Source organism: Rhinopithecus bieti, unplaced genomic scaffold (genome assembly GCF_001698545.2).
Source record: "Rhinopithecus bieti isolate Rb0 unplaced genomic scaffold, ASM169854v2 scaffold_7673, whole genome shotgun sequence".
Lineage (NCBI taxonomy): Eukaryota > Metazoa > Chordata > Mammalia > Primates > Cercopithecidae > Rhinopithecus > Rhinopithecus bieti.
Window position 1 is genome coordinate 6,747,597 of NW_016806375.1, and position 27,673 is coordinate 6,775,269.

A 27,673-nucleotide genomic window follows, 5' to 3' on the forward strand; every position below is an offset into this window, starting at 1 on the left:
ATTCATCAAGGTGGGTGGTCCCAAAGTATAGGAAGATAGCTTCTAGACCCACAGGGTATAGGAAGAAAGGCCAGAAAGACCAGTGCACAGGGGCTCAGCAGGGCCTCAGCAAAGGTGTTGCAGATTGTCTGTCACTGCAGAAGGAGTCATACATTGAAGGCTGGGGAGAGGCGTTGCCATGGTGATGGACCCGCCAAAGAAGGGCTTAGGGAGCAAGCTGCTAGACAAGCTGACTCTTAAATCAGCACATTACAAAAAAAAAAAAAAAAAAAAAAAAAAAAACATAAAAAAGACTTCCATTCTCCGGCAGGGCTGGGAGGAAAATCCTAATGTCACTCTCTAGAAATCTGTCTGGGTCCGAATCAAAGATACAACTAATTTTCCCAGCACACTATTTTTTGAACCAGGAAGAATTTTGTCCACCTTCTCATTTTGGGGTTTCCCAGAGATCTCAGCAAGGTTATCTGCTGAAGGTCATGTAGCAAGCAAAGGTGGAGGAGGCAAACACTATAGAAAAAAAGGTGTGGGGTGACTTTCTCCTTCTGTGATGACTTTTTGGAGGCACAGGTCACCCTGCCACATCTTCACCGTTACTTATACCCACTCACCTCCAAGACTCTGCCACTGATGTATCGGTCACAAGTCTCACATTTAATGCCAAACTGGGCGTGGTAGTCAGACTCGCAGTAGGGAACACCATCCCTGCAAGAAGAAGTTCACACAGGATGAGGAAGCTAGAGAGGATCAGTGAGGGTGCGCATGGCAGTTAGATTCAGGACCTGCAGCCTGTGGTGACTGAGCCAAAGTTCGATGCTCCTCCTTTAATAAACAATTTCATCTGTATGAAAGAATCATCCGACTATGCTCCCAGATCAGTGTACGACAGGAAGCCTCCTGGGACCACCTCCCGTGTGCTCCATTTTTACCCAATGCTTATCACTTGGAGGACAGTGATAAGATTGTTATCTTTTATTCTTATACTACCCCCTGTGACTAATAGTCACTAACATTTCTTGCTGGTGTGTGCCGGGCTCTTTGATGGTGTTTGATGACAATCCTTTGAGTCAGAATTATTAGTATCCCCATTGTGTAGGTGAGAAAACCGAAGCATAGAGCACTTTAGTAACTTGTCCCAGGCCACTCAGGATGACCTAGAGCTGGGATTCAAACCCAGGTGGTCTGGTTTCTCACCCAGGTTGTCATGAGGATTAAAGGAGATGGGTCTGGTGTACCCTAGGGCTCAGGACAGTGCCTAGCCATATTGAGTACTCAGCAAATGGCAGCTGGAAGTCGCCATGATTGCTGAGAGGGGGTCTTTGAGGAGGACATTTGGTTCTCAATTCTCTAGGACTGATGTAGAGATAATTGGGGGCATCGGAGAGCTTAGCTTAGCTTCTGGGCCCTGCCTCGCTCTAATGACCAAGTCTGAACTCTGAGGAGAGAGAAACATTTCTTTCACTTTTGGGTGTTAAGAGAACTTGGCTCAGACACTGAGAGACCTAAAGGAGAGGCACATCACTTTTCCATCTCGAAGCTGTTGCCCTGTTGAGGTTGCTGGGGGTCCACCCTGACAGAAGCAGCAGTGAGGACTCCTATCTGACCAAGGTCTGGAGGTGTGACTGTGCCCACAAGGCAAGGACTTGTTTGTGAGCCCTTGAGACAAACCTCCCCCAACACTTTTAACTCCTCCCTTGCTCAATCAGGTTCTCACTCTGTGGGTGCAGGAGGATAGCTCTGCAGGGAGAAAAAGTCATTTGTTAGAAGGTGGATGTGATGAGCCAACAAGATTTGAGTATAAATGCCAACACAATCTCTTTTGGATCCATTGTTGGTGAGGCCTTGGGGAATTAGCAATACACAATTCTAAAAGAGGATGGTAAAATGAGTATTTACTGGGCACTTATTGGGTGCTAAGCACAGATCTCTGAGCCCTTACACAACCCTTTGGGTAGATTATCTTCTCTCCATTTTTATAAATGAGGAAACTGAGACTCTGAGCAGTGGAGTCCCTTGCCAAGGTCACACAGGCTGGGCTTCTACCCTCGGCATCTGATGCCTGAGCCAGTGCCTCTGAGCCCCTGCCACTCTGCCAGCAGCCAGGTAAGGGGCCCAGAGCTAGGCTGGAGAGATACCAGGTGTGGTAGGCAATCTGGGCTGGGCCTCCTTGAGAGGAGCTCTGAACAATCCCTTAAGTCCCTAGAGAATTCTGATTTAGGATTCTAGACTCAAGCACTCCTGGCCAGCAACGTACTAAAGGCACTCCTTGCTTGGCAGGCATAGAGGGGAATGCCAAACTCCTGCTAGCATGGCATTGAGAGCTCTTGGTGATGTGACCTCAGCTCACCTATGCAGCCCAGGATCCGGCTTCACCTGGGCACATATTTGAGCTCCTATACAGGATGGAGATGTCCAACACTCACCTACCACCCTGGCCTTGCCCAGGCTGGCCACGCTGCCTAGAAACTCTCCTTCTTTGCATTTTTGAGTCTTACCCCCACCTTCCATGGAGCTCTCAGAGATTCAAGATTCTACTTCATGCTAGTTAGTAGTCATCTCTTTTTTCTCTGAATATTCACAGCCCTTTACTTGTTATCTTGGACACAGGCAGGTGTTGTTTGGCCAGCATCCATTTCCCCTTCTGCTGGTAATAGTACCTCACCTGGATTTCCCTCTGGAAGCCACCCCTTCCCAGTTGAGGTCCCTGTGGGTCACCAGGGGCTGCTCTCTGGCTCTAGGGTTCAGATCCTCTGGGTCACTGATTGGTCAGGAATGGGTATGTGACCTAACAGTAGCCAAATCAGAAGTAGCCCTGGGACGTTTGTTGGAGTTCCTGGGAAGGAGGCCGCTTCCTCTGCTAGGCTTGGTATGAAAGCCTGGAGTGTTAGCAATCTTCTTTGCTAGCACTTGGGGAGGGCCAGGCTGAGAACTAATCCACCATGAAGACAGCAGAGAAAGACAGGGACAGAGAGAGAGAGAGAGAAAGAGAAAGAGAGAGAGAGAGAAAGAGAGAGAGAAAGAGAGACAAAAAGATAGACAGAGAAAGACAGAGACTTCTGAAGTACTAATGACATCCTTAAGCCCCTGGATTCCTCCATGCCTGAAGCCAGTGTGCCTCTGGCCTTCCCATTTCTGTGAGTTAATAAACTCCTTTTTTTGCTTTTAATTGAGTTGGAGTTGAGTTTTCTGTCGCTTAGGATCAAAAAGGTCTTAAAGAATAAAGCTTGTCTGGGCTCCTGATCACACATTCTCTGGTGTCATAATTCTTCATGAATGCAGCATATGTTTCCCATATTAGAATACAGCGTCTTGACAGGAGAAGCATGTGCATTACAGTTCTGTGTGCTTGCCACTGTCTGGCATCAGGCCAGAGAGTAGCATCTAGAAGCATCTGGGGTCATGTGGTATCAAAGCTGTGACAAAGGGTCTGTGCTGATGATTGCTTTTAGGTACTTGAGTATATAAATGTGGTTCCTGGGGCCTAGCAACAAGGGGACGCTTGTCTAATACCACAGTGTGTGGGTCACTGGAGGTTGGCCTCTCTGGATACCTGTGCACCCATCACCTCCTCTCGTTTCCATTAAATTCATTCAGCAACTATATTACTGACTGTGGGTCAGGCGTGGCTCTCAGGGCAGGGGATATAGCAGTGATTAAAACAAAGCTCCTGTCCTGGTGGGGACAGAGATTAAACACTATTATTGGAGCAAGTTATTTACTCTCTCAAGTCTAAGTATTCGGGGGGATAAATTCGTCAAAGGGGCAGTTATGAGGATTTAAAGTGATACAAAGTGGTGAGTTCCTTCTCCATAATTAAAGCACAATAAATGGTAGGTAGTATTACTAGCATTATTACAAAGTTACCAGGGATAAATATGTAATTATCAATGGTGGCAGCCTGTGTGAAGGAAACAAACAAGGTACTCTGAGGGCCCAAAATGGGGCAGTAAATGAGAGACGGCCAGAGGAGAAGGCATGGGGACCAAGACCAGAAGGGAGAGAAGGGCCGGCAGGTGTGTGAGGAACAGGGAGGGTGTCTCGGGCAGAGGGAACCCCCTTGGGAGGGTCCAACAGGGGAAAGAGGCTACTGGGAAAGATGCCATTTGGCCAGAGTGCAGCAGCAGATGGAAAGGAAGGGAGACGATGCTGGAAGTGGGCATGGGCCCGATGGGGCAGGCCCCACAGAATGCAGATGCCCAGGCAGCTGGGGCGGGAGCGGGGGGACCCACTTGCTGATGTACTCCCCGGTGAGGATGACGCTGCAGGTCTGGCACTTGAAGCAGCTGACGTGCCACTGCTTGTCCAGAGCCAGGAGTGACTGGCCGTGCTTGATCTCCTCCTTGCACCCGGCACAGTCTGCAGAGACAAGAGGACACTGCTGAGCAAAGCACCCTGGGCCGTTTGACCCCTGCTATCTCAGGCTCATGTTGAGGAAACCCCTCCCTGAACACCAGTGTTCCCATAGTTGCTCCCACCCTGACACTGGCAGCTGCCCAGAGGCTCTCCCAAGGGAGAGGAAAGGCCACTGGAGCCCTGGCCTCTTGACAAGGCCTTGACAGGTCTTGACACCTGTCACCTCTTGACAGGTCTTGGTGTAGGGGAGAAAGAAAGACCTCCCTGCTTGTCATCAAGACCACATTGTTCACTGAAAGTGGACCCTGCGCTGCTTCCAGCCCTCCTCAAATTGCTAACTAAGCTCTGCTGCTGTCCATGACCTTGCCATCTGCAGTGTCAGCATCACCTGGAAGCTGACAGCGTGCAGCATTGCAGGCCCCACCCAGACCTCTTGAATTTTAACAAGACCTCCGTGCAGAGTAAAGTTTAAGAAGCACTGCTCCTGGGGTTGGGCTAAGTATACATTTTTTCAAACTCTTAGGCTATATACTCAATGGCAAGGGCTGTGTTTATATTTTGTGGTTAAATCTATTCCTTTGCCTAGCACAGTGCTCAGCCCATAACAGGAACTCAAAGCATATTTACTGAAGGTGTATGAATGAATGGGCCTGATGGTACCCAGGCAACAAACAGAATTTCCACGCCCACCCCTTCCCCATTGTGCTTCACACATTAAACATGTGCCTTCCCAGGTGGCAAGGATTATAGGGTCTGATAAGACTGTCCCAAACCAGAAAGGTGCTCTCACTCCCTGTCATGGTCACCCTGGAATGTGAGTTGGGGCCAACAGAATGTGGGCCAAGCCTAGCATCAGCTTGTTGCTCAATGAATGTCTGGAGAGGGTCCGGAAATGGAGCCAACATCCAAGGCACTTGGCAACTGCTGGGAATTCAGGCCTAGCCAACCGGATGACCCACTTTGGAGGAGGAAAGGGTCATGGGGAAAAGTTGACCAGAGGAAAAACTTCTCTGTTGGCTCTATAAGACAAATGCACACTTGGGAGTAGTGAGGAGAGCAGAAACTGCATGTAAAGTTAGGGGATGCTGGCTGGACAGCCCTCACATCCAGCTGGGAGACTGTCCTAAAGAAAAGATGATGTGTCTGCAAATCTAGGAAGGGTGGTGGGTCCAGCTGGCTGTGTGGAGGGTCTGGGGCCCTGAGGAAGTGTTTGTATGAGTCAGTTCCCACACTACTCCGCCTCTTGGCTGTTGCCTGCCTTTCTAACATCCCTTAGTACAAATTGGGGGCAGAAAGGTCTCTACTTGCAAAACGCTTCAAGACCCAGGCCTTCAGATGGAGGTTGGGAGAAGAAAGAGTTTTGGGATTTATCTCTCTTCCTTTCTATTCTCCTGGGGTAAGTCTATAAGTCTACTTGCACCCCCTGCCCAATAATTAGACTCCAGAATGCAATAGCTTAGAGAGGTCAGGTACCCCCTTCTCTTTTATAGATAGACAGGGATCTGAAATGACTTGTCCATGCTCAGTATAGAGGAACCCAAGGACTGTAGACACCTGGTCAAGCTTTCTAGGCCACTAATACTGAACTTGTATCTCTGTGGGCCTCCCCAACAGGGCCTCAAAATTCCACGGGGGTTTGGAGCTCATAGAGTATTTGGTCAAACATCCACCCAATGCAGTAACCTACAGCATTCTTGACAAGTGGGCACCGCTCCTCTGCTTAATCACCTCCAGTAGTGGGCAGTTTAACCCCTCCTGAGGAAGGGGTGGTGAGGAAGTCCACTCTGCCCTCGGACAGGTATGATTGTCATGACTGTCTTCTTTATGTGGAGTGGAGACTTGACTCCTGTGACTGCTCCCATTCTTATGCATCAAGAATAATCTACCTCTTTTCCCATATGACAGTTCTTTCAAAGAATTAAAGACAACTGTAGTTTCTCTCTTCTTTATTCCTTACACTTTTTCTTGCTTGACAAGGTCATCCACTGATCAAATTTACTTGTGGATTCCAAGGAGACAGACATGTTATTGGCAAAGAACACAATTCTCCATTTCTTCAAAAAAAACTTACTGCATAGCTGGATCCTTTCATGGCTACATTCTAGTAATGAAAATGAATCCTATCTCTTCAACTTTCAGTGGTACATCTGAGATGAATTTAGCCCCTTGAGTTGAGCTGTAGGAGATAGTACAGCACAGTGGTTAGAGGCTGGGCTGAGAGTTGGAGTGAGTGGTGGGAAGTTGGCCTAGGAGAGAATCCCAGCTCCTTCCCTTATGAGATGTATGGTCTCTAAGCCCAGACTTGCTCATCTGAATATCTTCCTTAAAACACTGGTGTGAAGGTTAATTAAAATCAGGCCCATTAGGCCTTAGCACAATGCTTGGCCCATATGTATCCAATAAGTGGTTGTTGTCATTATTATTTCACATCCTCCTGTTTTTAACCCACATTCTGTGCATTACCCAATCTCTGTTCTGAAGCCAGGAGTGATAGTCCTTTTGTAGGGAAGCCTGCTGATTCTCTGTGAGAATTCTGGGATGTCTTCTCCATGTGGCTTTTCTTTTTATGTTATACTGCTGCTCCCCCATTATATCAGCTTCCTTTTTATTAGGACCTTTTCTCCCTCTTCTTCCTCCTTTTACTCTTGACCACCGGTGGAGCCTCAGGCATGCCACCAGGGAGCCCGTGGGTCTGGTGTAATAAATAGAATCAGGAAAACCACACCCTGTTCCAAGTTGGTGTCTGCAGAGCCAGCTGTCCACTCCTCCATATGTTCCTCTCGATTCCAAAATTACAGTCTTCAGCTGGCAGAATGTATGATGCTACCACCTGTCCCTCACAGATCCCTCAGTTATAAACTGAGGCCTCCTAAAGACACTAGACAGTCATTTTTATCTTTTTTAGACTGTGTCATTCATTCTATTTAAATCAGCAAAAATGAGTGGGTTTTGTGAGTCATAGCAAGCTCCGTACCTTGTTTTAGGGAACTAATCCAGGAAGACCAGACACTTCCCAAGTTGCAAGTCATGTCTCTGGTACAGGGTGTTAAGGGAATAGGATCTAAGGCCAGACTGGCTGGTCTCACATTCTAGTTCCATTATTCGTTATCTGGATGACTTTGGGCAAGTCATTTATGCTCACCGAGTCTCAGTTTTCTCATCTATAAAATAATTACTCTTATCTCCCTCATAGGGTTGTTGTAATGATTAAATGAAATCTTCTGTAAAAAACACTTAGTGAGGTGCTTGACAACAGTAATAATCTATGTTAGTAATGGTGATGGTGGTGGTGGTGGTATTGTTGGTGCTGACAGTGTTGGTGGTGATGATGACAGTGGTGATGGTGGTAATAATATTGGTGGTGATGGTGTTGATGCTGCTGGTGCTGGCGATAGTGGTAATAGTGGTGATTATGCTAGTGTTGGTGATGGTGGTGATTGTGTTGGTGGTGACAATGGCATTGATGGTGATGGTGGTGTTGGTCATAATGGTGATGAGGGTGGTGATGGTAGTGATGATGGTAGTGATCGTGTTGGTGGAGACACGGTGTTGGTGGTGATCGTGGTGGTGGTGTCAATGGTGTTGGTCATGATGATGGTGGTGATGGTGGAGAAGGTGATGGTGATGATGGTGGTGGTGGTGGTACTGCTGCTACTGCATCTGATTGTTCTCAATGAGGTTTTTGCAGTATTTGGCAACAGTAACAGTTAATCAGTGTTAGCAATGATGGTGGTTATTGCGGTAGTAATGATGGAGGTGGTGGTGGTGGTGGGGATGATGGTAGTGATCGTGTTGTTGGTGACAGTGGTGTTGGTGGTGATGATGGTGGTGGTATTGATGGTATTGTTCATGATGATGGTAGTGATGGTGAAGATAGTGGTGGTGATGATTGTGGTGACGATGGTAGTAGTGATGATAATGATAATGGTGGTGGTGTTAGTGATGATGATGGTGAGGGTAGTGGTGTGATGGTGATGGAAATGGTAGTGATGGTGGTGATGTTAGTGATGATGATGGTTATGGTGGTGGTGTGATGGCAATGGTAGTGATGTTAGTGATGATGGTGATGGTGGTGATATGATGATGATGGCGGTGGTGGTGCTGCTGCTGAGACTGCTGCTGATTCTTCTCACTGAGGTCTGTGCAGTGCCTGGAAATAGTAGCAGTCAATCAGTGTTTGCAATGATGATGGTTATTGTGGTGGTGGTGATGGTGATGGTGGAGGTGGTGGTGGTGGGGTTTCTGCTGCTACTGTTGCTGATTCTTCTCAGTGAGGTCGGTAAGGAAACATTTCTTCTTCCTGTGTTACAGAATTATTTTCTCTTGATTTTTCCTGAGTATTTTTCTTGGTCTCTTTGGAGTAGACACTGCTCCTAATTTTCCAAATTATCTTTATTTACTCTCCAGAGATGAAACGTCACACTTGTAGCTTAAAAAAAAACCAATTATTTTGTTCTTCTTTTCCTTTTCCATGATATGTTCTTTTTCTTAGCAATCTCTTAAACCTGGCTTTGGTTTCCTGTATCCCATGGGAGCTCAGAAGACCTTCCAGCACCCCATCTAGTCAGGAGCTACTTTGCATTTGCAGCATGAATAGTGACCACCTTTGGAGTAAATACCTCTGTAAAACATATCACGGATTGATGTCTTTACTTTGTGAGTAACAAGATAAGCTATAATACTAAGTATGCCCCCACTGGAAACTGCCCAGGTGCTCATTTTCTCCTCTTGACTCACTTTTTCCTCACCTTCTTCCACCTCCTAAACATCCAAATTATGGTGGACACATTTGGGAGCCTTTCTTTGAAAACACACTCACATGTGAGACTCCCACATTCAGTTGAAGAAATATCCCACCTAACACAGTAGGTGATAGGTGCAGCACAAATGCATACAGTAACACACAACTCAAACTAGGGGAAGTAACAACCGACCCAGCAGTCTTAATTGCAATCTCTTTTGGTGTGCTTTCTATACTAAACCTCCATGCCAATATCATCCCTCACTCTGTATTTATAGAGCATTTTATACATTGCAATGCATCCTAGTTTGATCCCTGAACTAATACATTTGCTTTCCCCAACACTCCTGTGAGGAAGATAGGAAATTCTATCCCTCTTTCATAACTGGGTAAACTGAGTCTCAGGGAGGCTTCGTGACTGCTTTGCAGCATGCAGAAGTTTGGCAGCCTCCCAACTCAGGCTCACTTCTCCCTCTCCTGCCTCACACATGGCCCCATCAGTCTCTGGGGTCCTCAGCACTGGCCACAGGGTCGTGGTCCCACATCCCAGCCTCCTTGTTTTTCTGTCACTCTGGATGATGCTTTCAAGGAGCTGTGAAGGATAACACTGTATGCACTCAGCCACCTTGACATGGAAACCTGGTTGGAGCAGCGATCTATTCTTGAGCATCATCAAGGACGCCAAAGGAAGGGCTGTGCACATTCCAGGAACAGATCCGATTTGGCTGAAAGGAAGAGCAGGCAAGGGAGGGAGCCTTCTCACTGTCTTTCTCCTCAGCTCACCACAGCTGGACGGACTCCAGGGAAGCCCCTGGGAGCTAAGCCCTGCTGACTCCGGGTGATCTCTGCTCACTCTCTCTGGCTGGATGCAGCCCAGCATGCTGACTCTGCTGGTACCATGGCCAATAGCACCCTGCACCCGCACAGTGATGCAGCACAGGAGGCTAATGGGTTTTCATTGATTCTCTTGTTGAGGCCAGTGAGAGTGTCATATAACACGAAAGAACACTGGAGCCTAGTGTGGCTTACCAAGACCCAGGGGGCCAGGTCTATGTGTGTGTGGGCACGTGCAGCAGCAGTCTGCCAAGGGCATCTGGGAACAACGATTTAGACATCTTATCACTAGGCGCACTTGAGTGGAATGGACATCCCACAAATTAGAATGACCATTCTGAGGCACGCTCCTGGTCCTCAGTTTCCCTCCAAATCTGTGGTTGATGATAAAACATAACATTCATCATGGCATGACAGATGCTTCCTTTATCCCTAGATGGTGGTTCTGAATTTCAGGAATAGCAAATGAATTACCCAGGAAGCTTACTAGGAATGTTGGTTCCTAGGTTCCATCCCTAGAGGTGCAGAGTGAGCCCAGACATTTGCATTTTTACAAGTCCCACAGTGAAGCTGATGCAGTGGTCTATGGGACCCTCTAAAAGGCACTAACATGGCTCTTGTGGTTTGCTCCCAGGGCACCCCATACTACCTCTTCTGTAAGCCATGTCTGCCAATTCTTATTAGTGGAGTCAGTAAAAATTCAGAGCCACTGGTGAAAAAACATTTGATCAGCCCTATTGAGGTATCCGTGGGACATAAGATCAGGAACTCAGCTTGTCCCAGAGGAGACATACCATGTGGAAAATATGTGGCACTGGCTACCACTGTTTATGGCCAGGCAGCCCCTCTTCCCTGTATTGTGCTTGTGAAACTTGTGAGTCTGGGCCACATACCAACAGGGTCATGATGCAGGAGGCCTCCAGGTTGCGAGCCTCTCCTACTTCCCTCCAGGCCTGTGGGAGCAGTTGGCAGTGCTGGGAAAGGGGAGCCCAGGGAGATCACACCCATGGACAGGGAGATACCCATGGGGAGGACTCACGGCTTGGTCCACGAATCTTGATGGGCTTACTGCTGGCCATGGACTGGGAGCACGTTTGGCACACACATTCTTTACCGCTGAAGGTCACCTTGTCTCCAATGGGGAAAGGCTTCCTGCAAGTGGGATGAGGGAGAAATTCAACACACCCTCTTCTGAGGGATTCTGTAGCTGACCACACATGTGCTCAAAGCACTTTGGTAACACATACAGCTTGACTTCTAGAGCACCACGCAAATTCAAATGCTGTTCACAGTGACAGGCCAACTAAACTGTTCAATTAGGGGCCTGGTGGCAAGAACTGGAGCCCAGTTGGGGTGTTTGTGTATTTTGGGCAGATCATGATGCTTATCTGAGCTTACATGTCTGGGTTGTAAGAAGCAGAGGTTACTAACTCCTCATATACTTGTTCTCTCTCCTGGAAGGACCTTTTCCATCCCAATTTGATCTATTCCCATATGTCAAGGATTCATTCAACTCCCAAACTTACCAAAATTTCTTCCTTTTACTACTCAGGCATTTTTCAAAATCCCCCTTTCCAATAGGAAGTTTGTAAGTCTGTAAATAATCTCTTCCTCTCCTCCTCTGGATTTATTCAGTTTCCATGGCTGAGGAGTCTCAAATTGGTACAGGCTCTGCCTCCCTAACTAAATTATGAACCGTGTACAGAATCCCCGGCACCACCACGCCCACTGTTGAGCTGCTCTCGCCCATGCAGTGGGATGCCTGTTATGAGGACTCTGAGCACAGCACCTAACATTGGCTCCAGGGGCTCTCTTGCCCTTGTATCAGCACTGTGGCACAATGGAGGGAGCACTGGGTCAAGAGTCGGGGGAGCTGTGTTCTTATCGTGGCTCAGCCACTACCTTGTGGTAGAAAGACATCGCATGATCTTGGGGAGTCACCTCATCTCTCTGGGGCTTGACAGAAACCTCATATTGTACCATAGGAACCCTCTGTGCTAACCTCTGATGGGTCTGGGATTCCAGGGCTCAGGGCTCAGGTTTTAAGAGCTGGGTAGATGAATGAATTCCATGAGAGGATTACGTTTTCTTACACACTGTGTCATTAGTCTCAATCAGAAACTCTAGTTTTTCTAACTGGTAAGTGACTGGTGGTTATTTTGTGGGGAAAATAATTAATCTATACATTCCTTTCCCAATTAAAAAAATACATATATACTTTAATCATGCTTTACTTATGAGGTAATCAGAGCTATCCATTAACATTTAATGTATTTGTGGGCAGGGCTGAGCTTTCTTCATTTTTTCATCTCCTTAATGTGTTACTTGGCATTCAGTGGAGTCTTAATGTACACTTGCTGAATTAACAAGTGATGGAGATGCAGAGGGTGAAGCAGGAGGCAGTGATGAGCTCTGCATCCCAAGAGATGTCCCGAGAGCAGGTAGATGACTATCATCATGATAATGAAAGGAATAATAAAAACAGACACTCTCACATACTGGTCACTGAGCTAATGTCTTTGCATCATTATCTCATTAATCTTCAAGAAAACTCAGTGAGGTTGGATTGGCTTTGACCTCCATTTTGCTGGTGGAGAAACTGAGGCTTACAGAGGTGGGGGTCACTTGCCAGGGTCACTCCAATGGCATGAAGTGGTGCCAGGATGATGGAGGAAGGCTATAAACAGACATCTCTGTCCCACCTGTGGATGAGGGTGTGGGAGGCTGGGCCTGATCCACAGTTTCCAAACTGAGTTCTGAGAGACTCAGTGGTTTCTGTGGGGGCCTTTTGAGAGGAATTGGGAGGCTGAGTTTGGAGGTACAGATCCTCACTCTGCCTATCACAGGACAAACCAGTGTTTTAGCTCAGATTGTATTTTATAAGAAAGATTCAGATATAACAGTGTTTGAAAACCACTGGCCCATCAGATCCCTCCACACTTGAGGTTCCAGAAATCTAAATGCCCAGCATAAAGCTTGTACACCCCAGAATTTCCTGGAAAAAGCCAGGTATTCCCCTGCCCCGGGGGCTTATGCAGAGGGTCCCAGTCCCTGCTGGTCACCTGCTCACCTGCACAAGCTGCACACGAAGCACTTGGGGTGGTAGGTGCGGCCCAGGGCCGAGATGACTTCGCCTGTGATAAAGTCCCGGCAGCTGTCACAGCGGGTGCCATAGAGTTGCTGGTAGTCCTGTGTGCAAATGTACTCCTGGTTCTTGAAGAAGAAGCCTGACTGGGCCAGACCACAGCCACATACTTGGGGAAACAAGGAGGAAAACAAGGAGGAAAACAACGGCAGTTTGAGTGCAGGGAGGGTCTGCAAGCAGAAGGTCCTCATCGGGGGAAAGGCTGGTGTCTGACTGTGTCATGAGTGGCCACAGAATGGTAGCATGTCAGACTTTACAGGCCTTTGGGGTCAGTATTCCTTAAAGAATGAACAGTAGGCCACTAGCATCAGTATCACCCCGAGAGCTTCTTACAATCCAGATGCCTGGGTCAGAATCAGACTTCCTGGGACTGAGGCCTGGGTATCTGCATTTGAACAGCACTCCCCGACCCCGGTAGGTTGACTCTGATGCACACTAAGAAGCACTGAGAAGCATTCCTCCCAATACGCAAATGAAAAGTTTAATGCCATGCGGCTCACGCAAGGCTGCACAGCTGGTGGAAATATGAATGTACTAAAAGAATCATTCAGTTAAACATTTCCTGGGTACTTCCTATGTGCATGATTCTGTGCCAGGTGAAGAGCAGTGTGGGGACCATATGCTCCAAATCCCAACCTGGAGATACCTTCGGATGGCAATGGGATGGATGATTTGAAGTCTAGAATCTGTGCTCACCATAGCCATAAGGAGTGAGGGGCGTCTATTCCCAGGCAGGAATAATAAAACACAATCCCTGAATTTCAAAGACCTAAAAATGCTGCAGAAAGAAGATCATATAGAAAAAAATGTCCCATATCGCCGGTGACGGGCCACGGAGCCAGAGCAAGCAGTAAGGACTGTGAATGAGGTAGAAGGAGGAAGCCTTGTCGGTTGCAAGGGATCATGGGAGGCTTTTCAGAGGAGGTAGCATCTCAGTTGAACACTAAAGGAACAGAATGAGCCAAAGCACAGAGGCAGGAAGGTGCAAGTGATATTTGATTTGTGTGAAGGCTAGGCGTAGGGGTGGTGTTTGTAGGAAGTGGTGAGAAGTAATGCAGGAAACGATTGTTCAGACCAGTTGGAGGAAGGCCTGGATCCAGTTTAAGAAGATTAGGTTTTGTAGGATACTGAGGAGCCATGGATGTTTTTTTCCCTAGTTTAGAAAAATTTAGAAAAATATCTCAAACACATATAAAAATGGGAGAAGACTGTAATAATTCTCCATCACTCAGCTGCAAAAATGAGCAATTGCATTGATGGCTTTTGAACAGAGATGCAACAGGATTTTACAAGGCGTTTCATAAAGTCTCTTGGAATATTCTTTTGGATAATAGGGAGAAATAAATGTAGGACAAAATAGAAAACAGGTAGATTTTAGGTGTTTGAACAATTGAATTATGTGAGATCCACCCCGACTTAGAAATATGAGATTTTCCTGTAAGGAGTTAAGTTGTGACATGAACACATGATGGGCAGAGCAGAAAGATGCAAAATTTCTTCCAAGGGAATAAATGGCTCGCAGGGCCACCAGAACTGTAGTAACCCACTGAATGTACCGATCAGCTAAAGCAAGGATGTGCCAGCCAGGAAGGGGGCTGGTTAGCAATCAGTAGAAGGCAACTGGAGGGCCCATTTAAATCTTGTCACCAGCTCCCCTGGTTCTGAGGCTGCTGTCTGATGGACTGACTTTCCACCTAGATTGCCTCTGAGAGGCCAGGTGCTGGCCAGGCCACCATGAAACAGTCCAACTCAAGGTCACACCTCTTGTCTACATTGATGAACAGGTATTCTGGCTTTCTACATCAGTTTCCTGAGGACTTGGTTAGTACAAGTCAGCTTTCTCAAGGGCGATCAATGATGGGAAAACCAATAAGATAGTTACCGAGCCTGTAAGTCTGAAGAGTCAGCCTGGAACTGAGTGAAAACACCCCAGCAAATACTACCTCACCTTTAACAGAGAAAGTTGTTTCACAAAAGCAGCCAGCTTAAAAATAAGAGAGAGTGCCAGGTGAATGCCAGGAATATTTCATAAGCGTTTGTTCACCTTTGGGGACTGGAGGCTTAAGGGGTGAGGCTGAGTGAGGAGGAGCCAGCTTCAGAAGTCACTGCATGGGGGGAACAGCTCAGGACAGTGGGAGACACAACGGTCTGAGAGTCAGACCACCCAACCTCTGGTCTCATCACTGAGTAGAACTGCCATGCTGTAAGTCTATGAGAAGAAAAGCTTCCTTTAGGGCTTACTCTACACCTAAACATTTTAAACTCAGTGTAGAGCATTGCTTGTGACCACTGACCCCACCCCTATGAAGAGGCAGGAGTATGGTGGAGACAATGGTGGTGGCAGAAATCTGGGAAAGGTTCATCTTCCAACAGGCATTATGAAAATTCATCACATCAAACAATGTCTGGTCTCACGAGCAGGCAAAGCCAGAGCACAGGCTGTTCTGGGCCGTGCAGGTGGTGGAGCAATTGACTTCATGGCTGTGAAATCAATTAGGTCATGGCCTACAACCTCACTGGAAACAGCTCCTGTTTTTTCCCTTTTTTTCTCTCCTTTGTCTCCCTTGCCAACTCCACCCCCAGAGCCACCTCTCCCAGTGGAGAAATCCAGGCGACCATAGGAAAACTTGGAACAATCAGTCCTCCATTTCTCCCAAGGAACTGAAGGAGGAAGTTTTTGGTAGAAAGGATGTAAAGGTTGATAAGTCTCTCAGGGGTTCCTGGAAATACAGCGGGGAGCACAGGGATGGAAGGCAAGCTGGACCAGCATGACAGATGGATCTGAGGCTGAGTGGAGCCAGACATTCAAATAACAGGAAAGCCATGGAGAGGGTTTGCAGTATGGAACTGATGTGGCAAGAATATACCTGGGGCAGTCGTTATTCTGTGAATCAAAAAAATGAAGTCCACCAATTAAAAAAAGCAGATCATATGGATTAACAATGGAATGGAATATTGAACGTTAAAACTGCTTTGAGCAAATCCAGTATAAATGCTCAATGTAAATATAAGGCCCAGAAGGAGGGCGTGCACACAGCCCTGGAATGTGTCAGTGAACAATGTGCTGTTTTGTAGGTTACTGGACCTTTGTCCATGGTCCTGTTCTAGCACTCAAGTGCTGGGAGATTTTGAAAAAGTTATCCCAGCTCTCTGGAGCTCATTTGTAAGATGAAGGGGCTGGGTGGTTAACTAAGGACACAGCTAGATCAGAAAGTCCAAGACTCTGTGATACAATTTTAGTGATTTTCAACTTTTCGAATGAGACTGGATTTTATGGAATTTCAAAATCCAAGAGTTAGAAGAGTCCCTGAGGGTGATCTAATTCATAATTTAGAACATTTCATTGTGAAATATACTATACATAGAGAAAATGTATAAAAAATATATGTACGGCTTAAAGAATAGTAAAATAACTCCCATGTACCCACTACTGAGTTTATGAAACAGAACACCGCCAATTCCTTAGAAGCCTCTCCTCTCCGTAAGAGCACCTCTGTCCCTTACTGTCCCTAATTATGTGTTTACCATTCCCTTGCTTTACTTTATAGTTTTACACCTGTGATGTATCCATCAACAATATTTTGTTTAGTCTGACCTGTTTTTGAGCTTTATGTTGATGGAGTCATATTGCAATTGTCCCATACCTGCTTCATTCCCTCAGTATTGTGTGTTGAGATTCATCCACATCAATGCATGTAACTGCTGTTCACTCATTTTCACTGCTGTGCTGTATTCCATTGCCTGAATACATCACAGTTGGTCTACTCCACTGCTGAAGGGCATTTGAGCTACTTGCAGTTTTTTGTGGGGTGATGTCTCACTGTTTTCCAAAGAGCTTTTCCTATTTACCTTCCCACCAGCAGTTCCCACTGATATATATCATCAACAGTACTTAGTAATATCTGACATATTTGGTCAACATAGTGGATGTGAAATGATACCATTTATAATTTTGTGATTTCAAATTTCATTTGCCTAATGATTAATGAAATTGAGAATTTTTTTCAAGTGTTAAAATACTTGCTAATGTTTTTTGCTCATTTTTTAAATTTTAGACTTGTAGAAATTCTTAATATATTTTGGAAATCAATCCTTTTTCAGTGTTTTATTACAAATATCTTCTGCAATTTGGGGCTTGCTTTTTGCTCCCCTTTTCTTGTTTTTGGATGAACCAAAGTTCTCAGCTTTTATGCTGCTGAATTTGTGAATCTTTTCCTTTACGGATTGCCCTTTCTGTGTCATGTTTCAGAAATTATTCTCTACCCTGAAATCCTAAAAGATATCTCCTATATTGTCTTCTAAAAATTTTATTGAGCTGCCTTTCATAGTAAAACTGTTAATCTACCTGGAATTGACTTTAGGGAATGATATACAGTAGGGATCTGATTTTCTCCCACATGGATAATTAATCACCTCAGTATCATTTATTAAGCAGTCTAATCTTTCCCCACTGATCTGCAAAAAGCAAGTTTCCATATATATGGAAGTTTGTGTTTGGTTCTATATTCAGTTCCATTGGTCTATTGATCTCTCCTTAATCCAAGATCACACGGTCTTAATAGGTTTTAATAACAAACGATGATGTCTGGCAGGACAGGCCCTCTTGCTTTGTTGTTCTTTAGGAATGCTTTGATTATGCCTGGTCTTTGTCAAGAATAGAATTTTGACCGATTTCTTAATTTCTATGGAAAGCCTTATGGAATGTATTAGAATTGTTTTGAATATATAGTTCAACCAGAGTAGAACTGTCATCTTTTTGATATTTCTATCTTTCTATCAGAGAACTTAGCATATTAAAAAGTTATTTAGGTCTTTAATGTCTTTCTTATGATATTCTATAAATTTAACAATTTTATAATTTTATCTTATACAACTTTATAAAATTTATTTCTAAATTAAACTTTTTTTCTTGTTCAGGTAAATGGTGTCTTGATTGTTAATGGTGAATACAAATGCAATATTTTTTTTCTATATTTATTCTGTATTTAGTAACCTTAATAAACTCTTATTGACTTTCTTTTTAGTATTATTATTTCAGAATGTATCTCTAAAATATTAGGACTCTTTAAAAAAGCCAACCACAATAATCTAAAAGCATTGAAAATAATGTCTATTAAGGCATTATCAAGTCAGTGCGTTCAAGTTTTTCCAATTATCCCGTTCTTGTTTCCTTTTCTTTTTTTTGTTTTAGTGATTAGTTGTTTGAATAAAAATCTATCAAGGTTCACACATTGCATTTGTTTGATGTACCTCTTAAGTCCATTAATTGCTAGTTATTTTTCCTTCTTATTTTCTCCTTGCAATGTATTTATTAAAGGAAGACACTGAGTTGTTTCTGCAGTTAGGATCTCACTGATTGTACCCCTATGTTGTTGGTTAACTTGTTCCCCTCTCTTTTACATTTTCTATAAATGGTGGTTATATCCAGAAACTTGAAATTCAGGTCTGATTTTTTTTTCTTTTTAGGAATAATACTACATTGATGTTCTGCACATCTATGATTTGGGGTGGTGGTGTTGGTGAGTAGAAATGGCTACTGATGATCATTGCTAGATACATTATTTCATTACAACTTTGCAAAATTAAAATATTCTAATGATTTAATTCTTCATTTATTAGGTGGAGTGTTTCTTTTTCTTTTCTTTTTTTTTGTGAGACGGAGTCTCGCTCTGTCGCCCAGGCTGGAGTGCAGTGGCGCGATCTCGGCTCACTGCAAGCTCCGCCTCCCGGGTTCACGCCATTCTCCTGCCTCAGCCTCCCAAGTAGCTGGGACTACAGGCACCCGCCACCTCGCCCGGCTAGTTTTTTGTATTTTTTAGTAGAGACAGGGTTTCACCGTGTTAGCCAGGATGGTCTCGATCTCCTGGCCTCGTGATTCGCCCGTCTCGGCCTCCCAAAGTGCTGGGATTACAGGCTTGAGCCACCGCGCCCGGCCGACTATTTTAATTCTTAAGATTGTTCATTTGTATATTTTCTCCCACTACTTGAATAATTTTCCCAGAATTTTGTCTATTTTACTTGTATTTTTAAAGAATCAACTTTTGTTTTGTTAATCCTGTCCATTGTGTGTTTTTTCTTTGATTAATGTCTACTATATTATTTCCTTCCTTCTATTTTACTTGGATTCGTTCTACTCTTCAAACTTTTTGAGTTGAACACTTGGTTCATTAATTTTCAAACTTAATTCTTTTCTATTGTGATAATTTAAGGCTACACATTTTCCTCTGAGTACCACTTTAAACTACATTTTATAATGCTAGTTTTTGATACATAGTATTTTTGTTATCTTTCAGTTTCAAGTGTTTTCTGATTTTCTTTAAGATTTTGCTAACCATGCCATCTTTCATCTCAGTTCTGCCATCTGGGGATCATGTTTCTTCTGCTTACAGAACATATTTTTAAATTTCATTTAATGAGAGTTTGTTGTTGGTAAATTCAGTTTTTAAAAATCTAAACATGTTTTTACTTTGCTTTGGGTCTTTTATTTTAACAGTTTTTGTTTTTTTTGTTTTGAGACAGGGACTCGCTCTGTCGACCAGCCTGGAGTGCAATGGCGTGATCACAGTTCACTGCAACCTCCGCCTCCTGGGCTCAAATGATCCTCTCACCTCAGCCTCCTGAGTAGCTGGGACTACAGGCATGTGCCACCACGCCCAGCTAATTTTTGTATTTTTTGTAGATAGAGGTTTTGCTATGTTGCTCAGGCTGCTCTCAAACTCCTGGGCTCAGGTGATCCGCCTGCCTCAGCCTCCCAAAATGCTGGGATTACAGGTGTGTGCCAGTACCGCACCCAGTCCATTTTAACAGTTTTAATGAGATACAATTCACAAGTCATATAATCCAACAATTTAAAATGTACAATTCAACCATTTCTTAGCATATTCACAAAGTTGTGCAATCATTACCACTATCTAATTCCAGAACGTTTTCATCACCTCCAAAACAAGCCACAAACCCATTAGAAATCACTCCTTATCTTCCTCCAACTACCCCCAACCCTAGAAAACCATGAATCTGCTTTCTGTCTTTATATAATTTGCCTGTTTTGAGCATTTCATACATATGAAATCCTACAATATGTAGCCTTTTGTGACTGTTTTCTTTCACATGTTTTCAAGGTCTATTCCCATTGGAGCATTAATTAGTATTTCATTCCTTTTTATTGCTAAATAGTATCCCTCTGTGGGGATAGATCACATTTTATTTATCCATTCATTGATTGATGAAGATTTGAGTTTTTCTACCTTTTGGCTATTATGAATAATGCTGCTATGAACATTCATGTATATATTTCTGTGTGAACATGTATTTTTATTTCTCTTGAGTATATACTGAGGAGTGGAATTTGGAATTGCTGGGTCATATGGTAACTCTACATTTCATCTTTCGAGGAACTGCCAGACTATTCTCCCAAGTAGCTGCACCATTTTACATTCCTTTCTACCAGCAATGTATGAGAGTTCTAATGTCTCCACATCCTCATCAACACTAGTTATCTATCTTTTTGATTATAGCCATTCTAGTAGATGTGAAGCGGCATCTCATTGTGGTTTGATTTGCATTTCTTTGATGGCTAATGATGTTGAGCATTTTTTTATGTGCTTATTGGACATTTGTATAACTTCTCTGGATAAATGTCTATTCATATCCTTTGCCCACTTTGAAATTAGGTTATTTGTCTTTTTATTATGCAATTGTAAGAATTCTTTATATAGCCAAGACACAAATATTTTATCAGATTTATACTTTGCAAATATTTTCTCCTATTCTGTGGGTTGTCTTTTCACATTCTTGATAGTGTATACTGAAGCGCAAAAGTTTTAAATTTTGATAATATCTAATGAATATACTTTTCCTTTGTTGCTTGAGCTTTTGGTGTCATATGTAAGAAGGTTTTGCACAACTCAAGATCACAATGATTTACTTTTATATTTTTTTCCTAAGAGTTTCTCAATTTTACCTTCTAAATTTAGGTCTTTGATAAATTTTTAGTTAATTTTTATGTATTGTAAAGAAAGAGTTTGACTTCATTTTTTGCATATGAATATTCACTTTTCCAAACACCTTTTGTTGAAAGGACCATTCTTTCCCTCTTGAATTATCTCAACAGCCTTGTTGAAAATTAACCAACCATAAATATAAGAGTTCATGTTTATATTTTGGATAGTATTCATTTCTATGCCTATCCTTGTGCTAGTACCACCCTATCTTGTTTATTATAGCCTTGTAGCAAATTTAAAAGTGGGAAGTGTGAGTTCTCCAACTTCGTTCTTTTTAAAGATTGCTTGGCTATTCTATGTCCATCCCTTGAAATTCCATATGAATTTTAGGATCAGACCATCCATTTCGGCAAAGAAGCCAGCTGAGATTTTGAGAGGGATTGCATTTTCTATAGACTGAATTGTGTCCCCACCCCCAATTCATATGTCGAAGTCCTGACCTCCAACATCATAGTATTTGGAGATGGGCCTTTGTGAGATAATTAGGTATAGATGAGATCATAAGGGTGGGGCCCTCATGATGAGATTAGTGCTCTTATAGCAGGAGACACTAGAGAATTTGCTGACTCTCCCTCTCCCTTTCACTCTGCGAAGATGCAGCAAGACGGCAGCCATCTGCAAGCCAGTGCTTCCATCTTAATAATAAGTCTTTTGATTTATGAACAAGGGGCACCTTTCCATTTGTTTAGGCCTTCTTTAACATTTTGTAGTTTTCAGAGTACACATTTTGAACTTCTTTTGTTAAATTCATTCCTATGTATTTCTTCGATGCTATTGCCAATGGAACTGTTCTCTCAATTTTATTTTCAGATTTTTTATTGCTACTGTATGGAAATAGAATTGATTTTGGTATTTGATCTTATATCTTGAAATCTTAATAAACTTATTAGTTCTAATAAATTTTTAGTATTCCTTGGGATTTGCTGTATAAGACCATGTTATGTGCAAATAGAGATAGTTGTACCTCTTCCTTTTTAATCTGGATGCCTTTTATTTCATTTTCTTCCTTAATTAACCTAGCACTAACCTGAAATGCAATGTCAAATAGAATTGGCGAGAGCAGACACCCTTGTCTTGTTTTTGATCTTACAGGGAAATGTTATATATAAGTTTCCGTGCCGCAAAAGGAATAGCACCTAGAATATACAATTTTCTTTTTAATTCTCAGCAAGGCAAGTTACTTCTGTAGCTGGGTGCACCCTTATAGATGGAGCAAAGGTGAGGGTGCACTTGGACAAGGGAGGGGAAGGGGTTCTTATCCCTGAGGCATGTGGCCCCTGCTGCTTTGTGGTTCCCCTATTGGCTAGGGTTAGACCGCACAGGCTAAACTAATTCTGATTGGCTAATTTAAAGAGAATGACGGGGTGAGTGCATTGGCGGCAGTCACGGCAGAGCAGGTAGCAGGTAATCTGAATGAGCTAGAGTGGAGCATGTGATCAGAATGAGTTAGGGTGGTGCAGGTGATCCGAATGAGTCAGGGTGGAGTAAGTAATCTGAATGAGTTGGGGTGGAGTAGGTAATCTGAATGAGTCAGGGTGGAGTAGGTAATTGAAAAAGGTTGCTTTACAAGGAAGTTAAGTTTAAAACTAGAAGGCAAAGAATTGAACATACTGACGTATTAATTCTTTGAAAAGAAATTTAGAACTCATATCTAACAGAAACATTCAGTCTTTCACCATTAAGTATAATCTTAGTTGTAGGTTTGTCTTTGTTCTAGAAAGATAGTTTTGCTGAACACATAATCTTTCCTTGATAGTTATTTCTTTTAGTACATTAAAGATACTCTTCTGCTGTTTTCTAGTTTCCTTGCTGCTATTGAAAAGTCAGCTGTCGGTCCATTTACCATTTATATGCAGATGATTTGTCTTTTCTCTCTGGCTACTTTTAAGATTGGCTCTTTGATGATCTGAGGTTTTACTCTGGTATGCGTAGGTGGATTTCTTTTAAATTTTCCTTCAGGAATTTATTAGGTTTTCTGGATTCAAGGATATGTGTCTTTCAACAGCTCTAGAAAATTCATAGCTGTTGTCTCTTCAAATATTGTCCTCCCACTCATGTTCTCTTTTATGTATCCCCAGAACTCTGATTAGAAATACATGTCAGGACCTCTCACTATATTCTCCATATATTAGCTTCTTTTTTTTTTTTTTTTTACCACCTTCTCATATTTTTGATCTATTATCTGTATAACATTTTTTGGATGAAATCTTCTGATTTATTATTTCTTTCTTCAGCAACATCTAATCTGCTATTTAATTTATACATTGAATTTTTAATTTCAAAGATTATGTATTTCTGTTTTTAGAAGTTTTATTTGTTTCCTTTTCAAATCTTCTGTACTATTTCTTATAATGTACTGTTGGGTTTTTTGCTCATATTTTCTAGCTTGTTTAAATGTATCAATATAATTATTATGTAATGACAGAAAATTTCAATATACAAAGACATTGAGGTTCTGATTCTGTTCGCCATTGTTTCTGCTGGCTCTCACTCCATTATAATTCGTATGTTTTTGACTGACTGTGAGTTACTCATTTTCATAATAACGCTATGTGTGGAAAGTCTTTGAGGCCTGGAATAAAGTTGAGTTCCTCCAAAGAGGAGTATCATTTGCTTTTGCCATTTGCCAAGCAGGAGACTGCTGTAACTTAGATTTTTTGCTTGACTCTATTGTATATTTTATATATTGTTATAAATTTTTATTATAAATGTACATGAATAAAGGGTGGATTATGGACAGATACTTTCATAAACAATTTTTCATAATTTTTTTTTTTTTAGACGGAGTCTCACTCTGTCACCAGGCTGGAGTGCAGTGGCGCGATCTTGACTCACTGCAACCTCCACCTCCTGGGTTCAAGCGATTCTCCTGTCTCAGCCTCCCGAGTAGCTGGGACTACAGGTGTCTGCCACCACACACAGCACATTTTTGTATTCTTAGTAGAGATGGGGTTTCACCATGTTGGCCAGGCTGGTCTTAAACTCCTGATCTCATGACCCTCCTGCCTTGGCCTCCCAAAGTGCTGGGATTACAGGAGTGAGCCACTGTTTTATTCCCTTCTACCCAGTGCCAAAGTTGGAACAGGCAAGTTTCCTTGCTCTCTCCTTCTCCAGAGCCAGTTTATTTCTTATCCTTCATACACCGAGAACATTTTTTTCAGGGGGAAACAGCTGTATACATAGGTCTCCTATTGGATTCCCACTTTGAGTAGATGCTAAGCTTTGCCTCCTGTTCTCCATGATCCATTTAGACAACAGAGTAAAAGCTCAAGGTCTCCAAGGTTTAAGATAAACTATCAGGATGAAATAAGGCATTGGGAGTCACAGCAGGGTTTCTGTTTCCATTTTTAACCTTTGTAGATTCCTTCCTTTCATGTCAGCACAGCAGTGCATGTTAAAAGAGTTGTAAAAGAAATTCATAAAAATTTTAGATTCTTTAGATGAGAAAACTATCTAATAGGGTACTTAATTGTCATGTTGATTACTGTTGGAAATAAAAATCCTCTCATTTGTTTTACCTTTAAGCAAATGGACATTGAAAATATTCAGAAAATGTTGGTCTATTTTTTTCCCCTTAAAATCTACATTGAAAGAGATTCCACAAACTCTGTGTGGTAAATGTGAAAATGGTCACATTATCCCTTTGTGCATTAACACCCTTGAAACCTGATGCTGCAGATTCCCTACAAAAGGCAAAGTTTATTTCTCCGTGACGTTGAATCTGGGTTGGCCATTTGGCTTGTTTTGGCCAACAGCAGGACATTAAGCTGAGGTTTGAAAAGGTCTTACCTATTAAAGCTTGTTCTCTCTTTGTACTTGGAGCTCTGAGACTACCATATGAACAAGCCGAAGCCAGCCCACTGGAGGATGAGAAGCTATGTGGAGACACCCGGGTTAGCAGCTTGCCAACCACTGCCAGCAGACCCACCCGCTGACTGCATATCATCGTGATGAGGCCAGTACAGATAAGCAGAGCTAGAAACTGGGAAACGCTGCCCAGCCAACCCAGAGAATCATGAGCTAAATAAATGATTGGTTTAAGCTATTAAGTTTTTGCTTAAGTAAAAGGTAACTGATAAATTCTCTTAAGAATATAATCACATAACTATATCCTTAACCACTTCGGAACAATTTCCTTGTCTTTACCCTTTGTCCTACCTCAATTTCAGAGGGTGTAAAAATAATTACTCACCAAGATATTCTTGCAGTTCAACTTATACTAAAGGGGTTTGCCAATACTCAATATAAAATTGAAATCACACCAGTTAAAATGTATCCCGTATATGCCTCTATAAACAAATCAGGAAATATGAATAAGTAATTTGTTTGCTCAGTGCAGAGTCTAGTTAGATCATGAAGAAAGCAGTTCAGGATTTTCACAATGGCAGGGGAAGTCACTCTCAGGTGCATGAGACTGAGGCAGTTACTGATATAAAAAGAACCGGGGGTTTCAACTGACATTAAATTCAATATAAGCTGGTGGTGTGAAGTGGCTCCTCAGGAAGTCAGTTCAATATCAGTTACATCAACGGAAATGTAGTCCTTTGTATTTGCCAGACCTCGAAAACTGTGATCTGTTCTGAGTATCATACTTTAAGAACGACAGTGACACACTAGAATGGATCAAAGAGGAAGACTCCAGGACGATGACACTGTTGGAATCATTTAAGATGAGACGCAATTTAAGGACCTGTGACATAGTTTGACATGGGGAAGACCTGGATACGAGTATCTGAAGAGCAGTCAAAGGGAAAAGCAAATACAAAGTATTCTTCAGACTATATGAGGACAAATCTAAGATCAACAATAAAGTTACACATTTTGGGTCAAACATTTTCTAAACCCACAGGGCAATCCAACATTAGAATGGTCGATCTGTGGAGCAGGGAAGCCTGAACGAGGTCAAGATGGGGAGGCTGGAGAGATGTTTGTAGGGACATTGTGGAAGGGCATGTTGCCCCCAGGCCAGAGGGCTCTCTGTGCTCTTTCAGCTGAGTCCCTTTTCCTGCTGCTAATTATCTGTCTTCTTTAGGAACTCTTAGCTCAGTTGAGTCTAGGATTATATAAATTAGCCTCGTATACGCTGTAACAATGAAAGGTGACCTAACAGCTATGTGCTCCCAAATTACAAACCTTACCAAGGTCAAGATGTCTCTTCTCCCTTGTTAAATGTAACCTTTGAAGATTGCCACACTGTCGTAGAATAGGTACTCAGCTCAAAAAAAAAAAAAAAAAAAGCATCTTGAGTTTTATCCAAGATAGTTTGCACTTTCATTTGCTCTCACATTGATTTATAGGCACAAACCAGGAGTCTTTTCCAATGAGTAAGTTAAGTTTGCAGGATAGTCTTTTTCCTTCCGGGTCAGCACCTGCCCCTCCAAAGTTACCAGGATCCTTGTCTCCCTTACGTACCAACACACTGCCCTCATTCTAAGGGAGAATCTCCTAAGAAGAGGCTCAGGGAAAGTCTCTTTAGGTTTTGGTAGATGTTCCAGCTGCCTATGTTTGTCCTTTCTGCCCCTGAGACATGATCTGGTGGTGCAAGAATGGTCAGGAATCTAAGAAGAGGGTGGGGGAGCTGAGCCTCCTACCTTGACAGGTGAAGCATCTGATGTGGAAGTGGATGTTGTGCACGCGGACCACTTCCCCTTTGCAGGTGTCTCCACAGCGGTAGCACTGGATGACATTGGAGCTGCCCCGTGGATTATAAGGATTCTGCTGATAAGGAACTGTAAGAGAAACAAAGAGATCACTATCCAGAGGCCCTGATTCTTTGCAAAGTCTGCTGCAAGCCATTATCATAACTGTAGCTGGAAGAAAAAGCTGAAGGGGAAGAAATGATGTGCAAAGTATCTTCAATTCATCATCAGGATGACTGCCAAGCTAAGGTAGCACTGAGTGTTATGAGACATGTCCATAGGCCTCCTTAAGCAAGCAAGGACTTTTGAGCGAGCATAGCCTTTCCTTGCAAGAACACAAGCCAAATCCCTGAATGAAGACAAATAAGAAGACATAGAGTATTTCAAGGTAAATTATCAGAAATACCATCTTTTGAGTAAGCTTTAAATTAAAATTAGGCCCCAAACTTGTCCAAGGGAATTTGGGACTTGCAATTGACTCAGAAGTTTCAAAGAAGTGGGTGACTGACCCTGCCTCCAAATGGCTTTTGAGTTAAGCAAGTTACAGCCCCTCTCTGGGCCTAAATTTTCATGTCTATCAAATGAGGGTGGTCAAAGGTAGCACAGACTTTTATAAGGAAGGCATGAAGGGAACGGGAGGCACTCTGGCTGGAGGGAGGCTAACAAGGGAACTCATCTCAAAGCTGCCTTTGAACAGCACTTTCCATAAGACTGGGAAAATGTTACATGTATATAATTAAGAAAAAAATACTGATGGAGATTATGAAAGGGTTGAAGTCACTGGGAGCTGCAGTTGAGTGGCCAGCATTTGATGATGCTTAAGAGTTCTACTAGCTTATTGGGTCTATTATTCTCTTGCTAAGACCATCTCCAGTTTTAGTATATGTGCTGCCAAAGCGAGAATGCTAAGACCATTTCATGGCTACTTTTCTAGATATCCTTTTCTGAGATACACTTGGCTTGG

At 43.0% G+C, this 27,673-nt stretch overlaps 1 protein-coding gene across 7 annotated transcripts in view; it reads right to left on the reverse strand.

The window, feature by feature from the left end:
- Positions 1-27,673, reverse strand: part of ABLIM3 (actin binding LIM protein family member 3) — a 119,391-nt gene that overhangs the window by 49,176 nt on the left and 42,542 nt on the right. For 6 of the 7 annotated variants that reach the window (XM_017875830.1, XM_017875829.1, XM_017875828.1 and 3 more), the window contains exons 3-7: positions 26,662-26,799; positions 12,996-13,179; positions 10,965-11,077; positions 4,227-4,353; positions 609-702 (exon numbers count right to left, since the gene is read on the reverse strand). In XM_017875830.1, coding sequence (XP_017731319.1) covers positions 609-702; positions 4,227-4,353; positions 10,965-11,077; positions 12,996-13,179; positions 26,662-26,799 — 656 coding nt within the window. Of the gene's footprint in view, positions 1-608; positions 703-4,226; positions 4,354-10,964; positions 11,078-12,277; positions 12,375-12,995; positions 13,180-26,661; positions 26,800-27,673 lie in introns of those variants that run through there. The other variant, XM_017875834.1, reaches the window with a different exon arrangement.